The 14,785-nt window shown below is 41.7% G+C and overlaps 2 protein-coding genes and 1 long non-coding RNA gene across 9 annotated transcripts in view; all 3 read left to right on the top strand.

The window, feature by feature from the left end:
- LOC105283067 (protein ALP1-like) overlaps window positions 1–13,715 on the top strand; it is a 58,302-nt gene extending 44,587 nt beyond the window's left edge. Inside the window, exons 3-6 of one of the 7 annotated variants that reach the window (XR_894624.3) lie at window positions 12,414–12,549; window positions 12,625–12,877; window positions 12,966–13,140; window positions 13,276–13,715. Coding sequence is in view for 4 of the 7 variants with exons in the window: in XM_026969035.1 (XP_026824836.1) it covers window positions 1,893–2,682 (790 nt within the window). In the remaining 3 variants the exon portion in view is untranslated. Of the gene's footprint in view, window positions 1–1,892; window positions 3,057–12,413; window positions 12,550–12,619; window positions 12,878–12,946 lie in introns of those variants that run through there. The other 6 variants (XR_894623.3, XR_002193564.2, XM_011345524.2 and 3 more) reach the window with 6 other exon arrangements.
- LOC105283066 lies at window positions 20–650 on the top strand. Its single transcript, XR_894622.3, has 2 exons — window positions 20–181; window positions 258–650. It is a non-coding gene; the product is annotated as an uncharacterized LOC105283066 (long non-coding RNA).
- On the top strand, window positions 4,925–5,435 carry LOC113561810. The gene has a single exon (XM_026969052.1). It carries the CDS (start codon window positions 4,949–4,951, stop codon window positions 5,318–5,320), a length of 372 nt encoding a protein of 123 aa, XP_026824853.1. The 5' UTR covers window positions 4,925–4,948; the 3' UTR covers window positions 5,321–5,435.
- Window positions 13,716–14,785: the final 1,070 nt, after the last annotated feature.

Raw genomic sequence — 14,785 nt, 5'->3', positions numbered from 1 at the left:
ACCGCGATGCGCAGTCCATTCTATATGTCGATGCATAACCCTAAAGTTGAAGACGCTATCAAGTCTGCCCGGAACGAACCCAAAAGAAAAGTGAAATCGTCAAAACATTTAAATTCATTGATTGTGCAAGTTTTCAGATTAAATATACTTTGTGTTAAGTTAAATATACCAATACTAATTGGTAAGTACTTCTGAAAAATATTCATATAAGTATACATTTATCCTGTGTGTTACATTTTAACGAATATTCGTTTTAGGTTAACTTGTGATGGAACATGAAGAATTGATATTTATATGTACAATGCAAATAGCTGTGCTAGCATTGTACGCCGCATGGAAGGCTGAAAAAAGCAAGCATTGGAAAAATCGCCGATGGCATGTACGTCCCATAAATACAAGACGAGCGGAGCGTGGCGATTTCGCAACTCTATTTTCGGAATTGAAAAAAGACTCGGATCTCTTCTTCTGGTACACAAGAATGGATGTGCCCACATTTTATGAATTGCTCCGACTAGTGAGTTTGCATTTGCAAAAAAGGAGTATAAGACCATCGATAAATCCAGAACAGCGTCTCGCAATTACATTGAGATAAATATATATTTATATACATATTTATTTCAAATAATAGACTATCTATATCAACTATTAGATAAAAAAATTAGAATTAAGTATAGAATAAGTTTAACTACATTTGTACACATGTGTATTTCAGCGAGTTGTTATGTAATTTAGAGTTTAAGGAAATTATTGTAATCTTTAGATTATTTAAATACTAAGACAATTTTTCATTCGGTTTAGCAGCGCCAAGTATTTTGAAAAGAACACTTATTTGTATTAATAAATATATTTCTATGTATTAAAATATTTATTCGTATAAAAATATCTGCTTAATATTATTATGTCCTTTATTTTTTAATCTCAAAGGCTAGTATTCATAGTCCATTCTTATTTCTAGACGATCTGAAGTAATATCCTAAGATGCTAATACGACTGTGTGATTGGTTTCAAATATCTTATAATTGTACTTAAGATGGTCTTAAATCAGAATTAACAATGAATATCGGCCAAAGAGTAATAATAAAGTAATAGATTTTCTGGTTTGCATAAATACCCATTGTAGTTGGCGCAATTTGTTCATATCATTAGTTTTGTAGAGTCCTTTTTTGAAAGAACTTCAGGCGCGTATACTTGGCGCTTTTTTTGTACCTTTTTTAAAAAGGTAATTTTGTTGTGATTTCACACATTTTGTAGTGTAAAGTATGTTATTCTTTTTGATAATATATGAGGAGATAAAAGCCATAGTCCTGTCAGTCAAGGTTTTTAAAAGTATTAACTTACATGTTTCCTATTTTAAAAGAGGCGTGTTAACTTCATGAAGTTCTTCTTTATCTAATAGTTTGAGAGGCTTTGTTCTCCCCCCCCCCCCCGTGGCCAGTGTAACAAATTTCAGTGTGATACACGATTGTTTTATATTATACTATAATAGAAGACGTTCAGACACGTATTACGGCGGGGGGGAGGAGCTTTGCCTCCCCCCCCCCGCCCTCCACGAAGCGGGCAGAAAACTATGCGTGATACTTTTTTGGTTAATAACTTTTTAACAACAACGAGCAACACATGAAACCTTCTGCATGTTACTTGGTGAGACGATCTGTGTAATATATGTCAACTTCAAGTCCTTGCTTCGTGTGAAAAGTCGAAGATCCATACGAAATCACTGAATTTATTTTGTTTATAACTTTTTAATAAACAATGAGCGACGGCTAAAACCTTTTGAAGGTCACTCAGGAGGGTGACCTTTATAATATATGTCAAGGTCAAAGTCATCCGAGGGTGCTTCGTTAAACTATATAATTACCAAATATATTATTAAACTATTAATTTTGTTACAGATATTTAGCAACAGGGGACCAAATGCTATCTGTGGCTCTAGCCTACAGAGTAGGAGAGTCCACAGCTCATATGATCGTGAAAGAAACATGCGCCGTTATAGCAAAAGTTTTAATGCCACTCTACATGAAACCTCCCTTAGAAGAACAATGGAAAGAGATCTGCGCACAGTTTTTAGGTTTGTGGAATTTGCCAAATTGTGCCGGCGCGATCGATGGCAAACACATAACCATACAGGCACCTCCGAACTCTGGATCTATATATATAAATTATAAGAAGACATTTAGTATAGTGCTGATGGCCGCTTGTGATGCCAGATATCGATTTACATTGTTTGATGTGGGGGCATATGGCAGCGATAGTGATGGAGGAATTTTGTCGCGATCAGCTTTCGGAAAAGCTTTATACGAAGGTACACTTAATTTGCCAAGAGGAACAGCGCGTCTACCAGGAAGTGATAAGGAAACGCCTTGCTATTTTGTTGGCGACGAAGCCTTCAAAATGTCGATGAACCTCATGCGACCTTATCCAGGAAAGGCTTTAAATGACCAGAAAAGAATTTTCAATTATCGCCTGTCACAAGCCAGAAGAACAATAGAGAATACATTTGGTATCCTTGCAGCCAGATGGAGGATACTTCGAAGACCAATTTCCGCTGGGCCAGACGTTGTCGACAAATTTGTGCTAGCAGCAATGTGTTTGCACAATTTTTTAAAAGTAAAAAACGACGTAAAAAGCAGCAAAGATATTGCTCTCCTCAGTTTGTTGATAGAGAGATTGAAAGACAAATAATTGAAGGAGAATGGCGCCAAGTATCAGGGAATGACCATTTAAGACCCATCGGAAGATGTGGAGCACATAGAGCTACGAGAGAAGCTTACTCAATGCGAGATACTCTTTCGTCATACTTTATGACAGCTGCTGGCAAAGTTCCATGGCAAGACGAATATATACATCAAGGTCTACATCATGATGCGAGTTGAAATTCTGCCTTTTCTGCATATATATTTTTTATAAGATAAAATAAAATATTTTTGTTATTATTAAATTTGCCATTGCCGTATGAATTAGTTTAAATACCGATTGTGCCAAATAGTAACAATACTAATGTGTATTAAGTTTTGATACTTTGATAAATAAATAACCTGGAGATTTTTCATAAAACATTTATTATAGTATTCATTGAAGTTACAACTTTATAAAGTTATATTAAGTTCAAGTTTATTAAGTTATATTAAGTTCAAGTTCTAACCGCTAATGTGCCCATGAAAAATCTAACGAGAGAACAGGAAGTAGCATACCATAGCGCGACGCACTGTCATATCTGCAAAGAGCCATTCGCGCAAGACGAGACGCGAGTACGCGATCATTGCCATCTGACCGGTCGGTACAGAGGTCCTGCGCATTCAAATTGTAATCTAAATTATAAAGAGTCCTATACTATTCCGATAGTATTTCACAATTTATTCGGCTACAATTCACATTTTATCATCAAAGAATTGGCTAGTAATTTCAAGGGCACAATTGAGCTACTACCGATTACAAAAGAAAAGTATATTTCGTTTACCAAAAATGTTAACGAGGCAGATGCAGTATTTCGGAACCACGTAAAATTGCGCTTTATTGATTCGTTACGATTTCTGAGTAGTAGTCTGGATAGATTGGCATCGTTTCTCAGCAAAGACAAACTCAAAATTTTACGATCAGAATTCTCTAATTTATCAATCGAGGATTTCGACCTATTGACACGAAAAGGCGTCTTCCCGTACGAGTACGTGGATTGTGTCGAAAAGTTGCAAGATACCCGCTTACCACCGCGAGAATCATTCTACAGTTCCTTAACGGGTGACACGATATTCGAGAGCGATTACGCGCACGCCGAGAACATCTGGCAGCGGTTCGCCATTCAAACGTTAGACGAATACAGCGACTTGTATTTGAAAACCGACGTATTATTATTGGTCGACATTTTTGAAAATTTTCACGACAGTTGTATCACGAGTTATGGTCTCGATGCGGCATATTACTATACGCTACCGGGCTTCACGTGGGACGCAATGCTCAAGCATACACGTATAAATTTTGAACTGCTCACCGATATCGATATGGTTATGTTCATAGAATGCGGCATACGCGGCGGCCTAAGTCAGTGTTCAAACAGGTACGCCCGTGCCAACAATAAATACATGGAGTCGTACGATCCATCGAAACCATCGTCGTACTTGACGTACTTTGACGTTAATAATTTATACGGTTGGGCAATGTCTCAACCTCTGCCCTATGCAGATTTTCAATGGGTCGACGACGTCTCGGACTTCGACGTGAACACTATCGCTCCTGATTCGTCCACCGGTTACATTCTCGAGATCGATCTCGAATATCCACAGTATCTGCACGATGCGCACACTGACCTACCATTCTGTCCAACGCGTGATAAACCGCCGAGCAAGCGGCAGGACAAGTTGCTCGCAACGTTATATGATAAGGAACGTTACGTGATACGCTATCGCAACCTGCAGCAGTGTACGCGTCACGGTCTGCGGATAACAAAAATTCATCGCGTATTACAATTCGCGCAATCCACATGGCATCGTAGGTACATTGAACTCAATACACATTTTTGAATGCGCGCGAGCAACGATTTCGAAAAAAATTTGTACAAATTGATGAATAACGCAGTATTTGGAAAAACTATGGAAAATATACGCAATCATATGGATGTAAAGCTTGTAACGAAATGGAACGGAAGGTACGGTGCGGAGGCACTGATCGCTAAACCAAATTTCCATAGCCGGAGCGTCCTTTCGGAAAACCTGGTCGCGATTGAACTGCGCAAATTCCAGGTGAAATTCAACAAACCAATCTACGTGGGTATGTGCATACTCGACATATCCAAGACGTGTTTGTACGAATTTCATCACGAGTATATGGTACCTCTTTATCGCGACAAATGCAAGATCATGTACACGGATACGGATAGTTTAATTTACCATATCGAGTGCGACAACGTGTACGAGCAAATAAAACATGATGTTACGAGGTCGATAATGCGTATGGAATGCCGCCACTCGCAAATAAAAAGGTACCCGGTTTGATGAAGGACGAAAACAACGGCGCGATAATGACAGAGTTCGTCGGGCTTAGAGCGAAGATGTACGCTGTGAGAGTGGTCGGTAGGAAAGACACCAAAAAAGCGAAAGGTGTCAAGAGTAATGTCGTATCGAAGACGATAACATTTGAAGACTACACGCGGTGTCTGAAAGATCATACGGAAGTGACGCGACGCCAATCATGCATAAGATCAAAATTGCATGAGGTGTACACTGTCTCAGAGCCGAAAATCGCTCTAAGTCCGTACGACGATAAGCGTTATGGTATAGCCGGTTCTAACGACACGTTACCATGGGGACATTATCGGATACCATTGTAAATAGTGTGTACTTAGCGCAGATAGGAAATGCAGGTTTTGTAATGTTCATGTAATATTGTATATATTTTTTGTCGTAGATATTCCACTACAATACGAAATATATTTCTAAACTACATTGTCCTTGTGTATCCATGAATTGTGCGAATCATCGAATCCCAACCATTTTACGTAAACCTCGGCACCTTTCCTGCGTAACACCTTTTCCACGAGATATATGTCCGGATTAGCAACGCGATGCAATTCGTGTTCGTAGAATCCTCCGGCGATTGGCTCGCCGCGCGAATCCTCGATGAGATAGGTCACGGGATTAGTCGTCTGCACCTTGATGATTCTGAATACCTCGGTCGTCCAGTTTGGCGTGTAGCCCTTGTCGAAGACCGTCTTGTACTTGCTGACGCGTACCGAGTCACCTACTGTGAATCGCGCCGGGGCTGCAATCTTTACGTTGCTGTACACCGTGGCCAAGAGTTTATCTGCGATCTTGGGCGTTACATCGATGGGTCTCATACCGATCGTCCGATGTTTTCGCGCGTTGTATTTTGCGACGAGCTGCTGTAGTTCGTCGATCTATCTATAGTTTCCATTGAGCGTAAACATTTTCCACATGTCGTTCTTTAGCGTACGATTGAACCGTTCCACGACCGAGGCTTTCATGGGTGAATACGTAGAATAGTGATTGATATCATGTTTCATCAGGAGCCGCTGCACGTCAGCATTGTAGAATTCCTTTCCTCTGTCAGTATGCAAATTGTTTGGACACTTCCATCCTTTCGAAATAGCTTTGCAAACGCATCGGCTGTCTCGCTCCCGCATTTACTCTTGAGTGGTACGGCCCATGCATACTTGCTCAACACGTCTATAATTGTGAGTATATAATTGTAGCCTTTGTTGAAACGTGAGTACGGACGCATCTCCACTATGTCAGCTTGCCACAGGTCATCGTATCCGCGGACTATGACGCGTCTTCGTGGAAAAGTTCTTCTCGCCGAAGCATGCAGTTCCTCGACGAGTCGCCGTTTCTCGGAACTGACAATCTTTTTACGTCCATCGGATTTTCGCGATCTCATGTTTTAGCGATACAATCAACGACTGTTAGACGTGTAGTTATATGTCTCAAACTGTTTATAAACGTTCGACGCCTTTCCAGAGCCGTTCTTGCCCCGTTCGTCGCTGTTCCAGTCCTGTTCGTCACCGTTCCAGATTCGTTCTTAAGTCGTTCGTGAGCCGTTCGACACTGTTCGTTATCCGTTCGTTGCCGTTCTATTAGTCGTTTCTGATGCAGTAGTAGTCGCCAGCAGGAGGCGAAGTTCCTTTATCGCAGCCCATAACGCTTGCGTGTCCTTCTCGAACGCAATACTCAGATTCCTCTCAAATTCTGCATGTTGATTCCACGATATTTTAACATACTGTTCCACGTATAGTTTGTTGACAGCGTCGGTATCAGCCTCGGGCTGTGCTACACGACGAATTTTGCGCGACTGTGCGTCAAAATCAGCAGCGTGGCGACACAATGCGTTTGCACGTACGTAGTTTCTCACTACTCCACTGAACTGATAATACGGATTGTTCATCGGTGCCTCCCTTCGTTCAAGTAATACACCAAACTTGTTGATTGGCATGTTGGTGCACACGATCGACTGATTCGTTTCATTGATGTACCATTTAATTTATAATGAGACCTGCCTCGCGAAGTTCTTCGATAATCGACAGAATCTTATTATCGTGGGCGTTATTTCCCGCTTGGTGCGAAGCTTCGAGCAATCGCAGACGATCGACCAGTTCATTGGAATCGTTCCAGTGCACGTAATCGATCATATTGTCGTTTAGTGTCACATTGTCGTTTAATGTCACAGCGCGAGGGAATCCTCTTCCAGATCGCTTCTTAGGTACGATTGGCAGTAACGGTGCGATTACGCAGTTGTACTTGTAACCCTTGTTGCTCTTTACTTGACCATGCGCGATGTGTTTGCGTCTATGCGCATTCGTCGTCAGCAGCATGCTCTTGTACGTTTGCAAATCATTAATCGTGTACATGGCTTTGTTAGGACATTTCATGAAGATCAGTTTGTAAAGACCGGGTGTACCGATGTATCGCACGCCGTCGACAAATATGTTATCACGGGTGTCCACGTCGAAACGTTTATTATCGAACATCATTCCATCCTAACCGAGATAAACGCCGTACACGTTATCTATGCCGCTCTCTCGATCACCGCTCAGGACAGGGCTTATGTATTGTTGTCCTAGCGGACCTAGCTGACTGTACAGAATATCTCGACCCTTCGGTGTTTGCAGCGTGTAATGAACAGAAGTTCGTAGCGATTCGTTCGTGGTTTCGAAATCTTCATCGGAAGAGATTTCGATCGTGGACCGTTCAAACGGTTGTGGCGCTACTTTCATCGGGGTAGAGGTTGTCATGTTGAATGGAACTCGTTTTCGCTTGGGCGGTGACATTCTCAGTGATGCGCCCAACGAGTTTCCTCTTATTATTATGTACCACATTAATCTCACTCTGCGGGGATAATGTTTCACTCTCTGTATCTTCGGTATTGCTCATCGGTTCGTCTTTCTATATGAGCGGGCTAGATGTATCGTCTGTGGTATTATCGACAAGCTTCGGCAGAGGCCCGATGATCGGTCTAAAGTGTCTCTCCAACGCGGCATCTTCCACCATCTTGCCAGTCTTTAGAGCGCGATGCTTCTTGCGGATCGAATCACTGGTTTTCGCAATTTCCTTCACCATCTTCTCACGCGCTTGAATATCTGTATCGTCAGTGAACGTCGCCATGTCGTAACGGGGTACGGACGGTTCACCGAATACGTATTAACGATGACTAACCACTTTATGGTATCGCAAACTCATTAAATCCGTTTCTATACCACCCATTAGTGATCGCGCTGTCCTTGTCTATCACTACGAAACCGTATTTGCGTTGCCAACACTGCGACACAACGCGCCAAAATTATCGGTAAAACTGAAGGAGACGGGTCCTCCTCACCGATTTCCTTCTGACTTTGTAGAAATGTATATTTTGGTCCTAAAAAAAGATTGCGAGAAGGAAAATCGTCGCTCTCAAGTAGAACCAAAGTTACAGCTTACTGAAAAATGACAGTTTCGAGGTTAGGAAATCTGTCATACCGACGGTGTACAGGGACGCAGAGTGACTGGACATGCGTAGATTAATTTCTATAATGGCATATTCAGTTGAACAACTAAATAATAATCCTTGGCTTGCGGTTCAAGATGTTGGTAATGCGAATAATACATGGCCCAAATTTATTCGAAAAATGTTTTGGGATAAAAATTTGAAGGATCACAATCGAATGATTATCGTAAATTTTGCATATATAAATGCAATTTCTAAAATGCTATCTATCTACTTTGTAGGAATTTGGACGACTTCGACGCAGCCGTGTATACAGTTATAGCGTTTGTTTTAAAGAGATGTTGGATCTCAATTTTAATCCAATAAACAAATTTTAAAGTTAAATATATTCTTTTGCAATTTTTACTTTCGATTAAAGTAGAGAATAATTTCTATTTAACTGTTTGATTTTGGTTAAAGCAGAGAATACTGTGTATTTAATTATTTGTGCCTTTAGTTATTTACTTTAACGATTCGATTTACATTAACATTTCACTGCTTTAAACAATTTGATGTAATATACATGCACAACGCGCATGCTCGGTCAGTGTGTTCAGTACATTCTAAGTAGTATGGTAAGGGAGAGTTCTGATCCAGGGGCTCCGAGGGGGGTGCGGGGCGGGGGGGGGGGTTTCTGGGCGCGGGGGTATGACGTCACACGGGGAAAGGGATCTCTGGGCGCGGGGGTATGACGTCACGCGGGGGGGGTCTCTGGGCGCGGGGGTATGACGTCACGCGGGGGTGGGGGGGCCTCTGGGTCCGGCGGTATGACGTCACGGGGGGGGGGGGTCCGCTAACTCAGGACCTCCGAGGGGGGTGCGGGGAGGGGGAGGGGGTCCGCTAACTCAGGGGCTCCGAGGGGGGGTCTCTAGACGCGGGGTAGGACGTTAAGGGGGGGACACGCGGGTCTTCGAGCGCCGGTACCAGTCAAAGGGATGTTTATGTAAACAGACTACTAGGAACACCATGATATTGTTTTACATAAGCGATAAGAAAATTGCAAGCGCCAGTACCCCGGCTGCTATTAATTACGACAAAGACGTTACCGCGCGTGAGATAGACGATAGATAAAAAAATCCGTTAAAAATTCTTCGGGGCGCCGGTACCCGGATTCTAACCCATGGGGCTCAGAGGGGATGCGGGGAGGGGCGGGTGTCCTCTCAAGTGTCCTCCGGCACGTCTGGGTCTTCAACTGTCGGCTGCAGTCAAAGAATGTGGCCGCAGGGTGGAAAGAGACGGAGATGTCATATAATCAAACGGAAGTTAGTTGCAAGCGCCGATACCCCGGCTGCTACCAATTGCGACAAAGACGTTACCGCGCGTGAGAATGTGTAACAGATAAAAAATCTAGTTACGCGATTCTTCGAACGCCGGCTGCGGTCAAAGAGATGTTTAGGTAAACAGATTCCCAGGAACGAACCATGAGATGGTATTATCGAAGCGATAAAGGGTGATATCAATATGCGGCCGCAGGGTGGAAAGAGACGAAGATGTCATATAATTAAGATAGGTTACCGGTAATCACATATTATAGTATAAGTCTGAAAGAGTTGTACCACAAATTATTGTCTGACAATTCATACGACTTTATTCTATATTCATGACATTTGTATTCTGTAATAATTTCATGTAAAGCTACGCAAATTTCATATTCGTAATATGCAGTGTAACTTATTAATTTTATTTTGCAAAATATACAAAAACGCTAAGTCGATTTTCAATAAGTAAATCATGATGCTCAGAAATGGTCTTGTAAGAGCAATTCTCAAATATCGTATAATGTTTATCATAGCAATTTATGCATACAGTTAGCCAATTTTCTATTTCATAATAACTAACAGATTTTGCACAATTTAGTAATGAAATTCCTTCCAAATGATCCACTATCCGAGGTCTATTAGTTATAAAAGTATATTAACAACCCATGAAAAATGTTTAAGAAAGAGCAAGTGGTATTATTGTAATCTCATTATTACGCATGCGAAAGAGGGTTGGATCATGTAAGTAAAAAATGCTTTGATTTCTAAATTCCAAATATTGAGTTAATGATTGATAAGTGCGGAAACAATATCGACAACCGTGAAATGAGGCGTAAATTTATTCACATTAGTAAAGTAACGAACGTTTTCCTTCACAACTTTAAGCACTTTCTCTTATTTATTTTCAGATCGGTCCTTATTTCTTGCCGCCCCGTTTAACTGGGGAAATTTATACGAATTTTCTACAAAATGAGTTACCTGCTCTTCTCGAAGATGTTCCTCTCCGAGTAAGAGCAGAACTCATATTCCAGCACGACGGAGCTCCCGCACATTTTTCGCGACGGGCACGCAATTTTTTAAACGCGCATTATCCGGACAAATGGATGGGTCGAGGTAGCCCAATCATTTGGCCGGCGCGATCGCCAGACCTAAATGTTTTGGATTATTTTTTGTGGGGTCACATTAAAAATTTAGTAGAACACCGGCGTGATGGTACACAAGCAGAGATGCGAGAAGCAATTCTCGAAGCTTTTAATACCATCACACCGGAAATGGCGTATCGCGCGACGCGCAACATTACTCGAAGGACCGAACTCTGTTTACAAGAACGAGGAAGGCACTTCGAACAATTATTACATTAAGTAATGACAGTGGATTAGGCCTACTGGGGAGACCACTTAAAAAAAGCGCGCCATGCTATCTACCTCAAGGTGATGGGGAAACGATAGCAATTTCTCCAAAAATAATTGAAACATGTAAGAGTGACAATCGCGAGTGCGTAGCGGCTATCGACGCGAGCGTTGACGTCGTGCGGGGAGACGTGAGAGCGGCGCGCTATCCTTCTCCTCGCCGCGCGCCGCGCGCCGCCCACCGCCCGCCGCGCGCCAGGCAGGCAACGACCCACTGGGCCGTGCTCTACTCTTCCGCGCGCTGTCATTCGAACAACTTTAACATTTTATAACTCCGTTATTATTGCGAATATCGCAGATAGCTATAGCGTTCGAGAAAGAAACAGCAGATTACATGTCTGCGTTCTTCTACTGTCCGAACGCAGCCGAACAGTCGAGCGTTCACGTACACGGCTGCTCGCTTGTGTACGTATCCCCTCCACATGCTGTAGCATGCTGTAAGCGGTTCGAAACTGGCATCCCTGCTCATTATTTATGGGTGTACGGTACATGGGTCCAAGGTTTATGGATCCATAGGCTTAGGGTTCGTTAGTTGAGTTTGTGGGGTAATAGGTTCATGGTTTATAGCTCTATGATTCATGATTTATGGTCTTATAAGATCACCTTATTGCACAACCTTTAGCAGAGGCAATAATACGGTTTCTAGCATTTTGAGGTTAGGATATCTAGGAATTCTGACATGCAATGTGAATTTTGAGATAGAATTTGGTTTCAGCGAGCAAAATTACCCTGACAACTGCGCTCACTCCAAATGCGAAAAAGCCAAAGTCTCACATGGTTATGTAATTATTTATTAATTGTTATAAATAAGTGTTCAAATGAATTTGGGCCGTTATAAACAGTCATAAGTTGCATGTTTTGGCCAACACTGACTCTCTGCACAGTTTCAGGCGAATCGGTTTCTGACAGTTGGGTAGTGTTACTTGTAAGTTGACACAGGGAGAACAACAATAATTTAAGGATATTATGGTAAGCTAGCTATTATGGTTGATTGTCCAAACTTGCGGAGCAACTAGTCTCACGTGAGGTGTTCTGGAGTAAACTCATCTACGGACCTGCAAACGACTCTTTCCTCGTGTATCACAAAACGGTTCTTAAGGTGTCTTTCACCATTGTTAGATTATCTGGAAAAAATTTATGAGATTCATATCAGTCTACATATTTCGAGGATATACTGTAAATTATTTGAGCATCATTAATTCGATACTTTGGCTGCTAGGACTTGAAATTCTACAACGCATTTATGTTTTCACATAGTCTACTATATGTGCTTTTCCAGGACAAGACGTGTTACGAGCTGCAGCTCAAGTGTCAGTACTTCCTGCAGATGCAGGCGATGGTGGTTTACGGTGGTCGGCGTCTGACGTCGCGCAAGGCGTCCAAGGTCTTCAACAGTACCGATTACATGGCGTACGGTAAGATACTAGAGATTATTCTCATCCTCGGCGAATAGCTCATCATTGTTTCCCTTGGTCTCCCGTCTAGTCCAGTTGTAGTCGGGATAACCAACGAAAGAAGTGACCTTTCATTGAAGCCGACATCGGGAGACATTCTCGCAGGTGCGACGTACCCAAGTCGGTTTTCACGTGCGTCGCATGAACTGTCATTGCGGGGATGTCAAGACACGTCTGGTTTGGTCGGCAAGCAGCGACTCCAGCATGTACAATGTCACCTGGCGAGAGAAATCCTCACGAAAAAGGTCTAGAACGTCGGCGGAAATCCGTCGCCTGGAAGGTGGTGCAGGTACAGTATCAGACCGCCATCGCTTCAATTATTGTATTATATAGTTTCATTGAGCATTCCTCCCCTCAGATGAAATTTAATTTCTCAGACGTCGCACTACGACCTGCGGCAGCTGCGAAACGACTGCACGTACAGCGCAAATATGCGAAACATGCGAGAGTGCGGCGGAAATGACGACCACGGCATCAGCATAGAGTTCTTCGCGACCGGATGTCGGGACGATCAGAAATAGCGGAAGCACCCGCGACGAAAGACCATGAGATGTAAGACGACATCGTCGAGGTCCAAGAGACACTTTTCCGATCTGGTTGTAATATAACTTCATCCGCACAATAAAGAATGTCAAGTATAATATCTATATAATTCATTAAAAAGTGGCATTATGTTCGATATTGCAGAATATTCCCAATGCCATGGACATCATTCCAGAGCGCGGAAGATTGCCGATCGACGCAATCGTATTTTCTTACTTTTCATCCTGATGCTGAATAAAATGTAAATTTTTTTTCTTTAAAAAGAATGAATTTTAATAAGGAAGTAAAAGTATAATAGATTGATAATGTTACGTGTACGCTTTGATAATACACAAATCTGAATTTACGTAGATTTAGTCTGTACGAATAAGTTATGTTTTTATAAAGTCAGGGTTATTGACACATCTTATTTGTTCGACTTCTGCAGAATAAACTGACGATATTTATTCTATTACAAGAATATGGTGTAACTGATTTTATGTGATTTATATTTTTATGAGCTATAAAGTGATTTTTATAAAAATCCGTTTATGTTACTTGTCATTCGCTATCACAAGAAAATATATACAAGTTTGCAGATTGTTTTTATTCAAGGTTGTAACTATTGATTCCTTTTCGTTACTTTAACTATAAGGTTCGGGGCTCGAGATACGAACAAGAGGATGGTGACGAACGATTATCCGTTTCAAATAAACATATTCAAATTCCATGAGCAGATGAGAATAATTATATTTCGGTTATATAATATAGGTAATCGAGGAAATCATCGAACAAGTCGTATTATTATTCACAATAAAAGTGCGGAAATCATATTATTAATCGAGTTATTGTCCAATACATAAACGCGCGGAAATTTTGTTTCAATTCATAGAAATACTCATCTGAGTTATCGAATAGACCGGAGCGCCTGATCCCTCGTTGGCTTTTTCACCTGCTTCAGGGTCCTTTGACTCGGAAATTGATCTCTCGTGTTTGCTGAGAGCGTGCTGTTCAATCGGTTATCAACCAAGTCCACTCCTTTCCAGGATACGGCGTCATTTATGATACTCGTTGCGAGTCTCGTCACAATCTCGATATTCCGATGGAATAGAATCCAACTGGCTGTCCAAAAATGGCTGATATTTCGTTGATGTAAAATTGCTGAGAATGATGTTGTCTTCTCAGGACCCCGAAACGAAAGAGGACGTGGCAGGCGATTACGCTCCTTTTATCACTATCGATCGACGATCGATATACATGCGCAGATAGGACTATTCGTCTCGCATGCGCCGTAAAACGATTAGACCGTGCTGTCATAGGCCGTACTGGCGCGCGTTATACAAATAATTCTCGTGTCGAATAGACTCACGTCTTACAAGGTATAAGTGTAAGAAATGGATGCTGCTATAAACGTCACTTTATCTTGTCATAAATAGAATTTTTATTTCTCTCTTTACTTTTCTAAAATCTATATGCTATACTAGTTACTAGCGGATCCTGATGTCGATAAAGGGAGGGGTTTTGACAAAATTATTTGGTTTAATATTTTTTTTAGTAGTTCTTAGTAGTTCACGCTTAGCTTTTACTTCAGGATCAACGACGAGGATGTGGTGACACTTCTGATCCCATTTAATTTTTTTATAAATTATTTTCAAACAAATTCAGCAAAACTGAT

The sequence above is a fragment of the Ooceraea biroi genome, chromosome 4 (genome assembly GCF_003672135.1).
Source record: "Ooceraea biroi isolate clonal line C1 chromosome 4, Obir_v5.4, whole genome shotgun sequence".
Taxonomy (NCBI): Eukaryota; Metazoa; Arthropoda; class Insecta; order Hymenoptera; family Formicidae; genus Ooceraea; species Ooceraea biroi.
The sequence above is the reverse complement of the archived record's forward strand: the minus strand, read 5'-3'. Positions and strand labels throughout refer to the sequence as shown.

What these genes read in the sequence shown, in the direction of transcription:
- LOC113561810 (XM_026969052.1), top strand. Translation starts at nt 4,949, where the DNA reads ATGCCGCCACTCGCAAATAAAAAGGTACCCGGTTTGATGAAGGACGAA.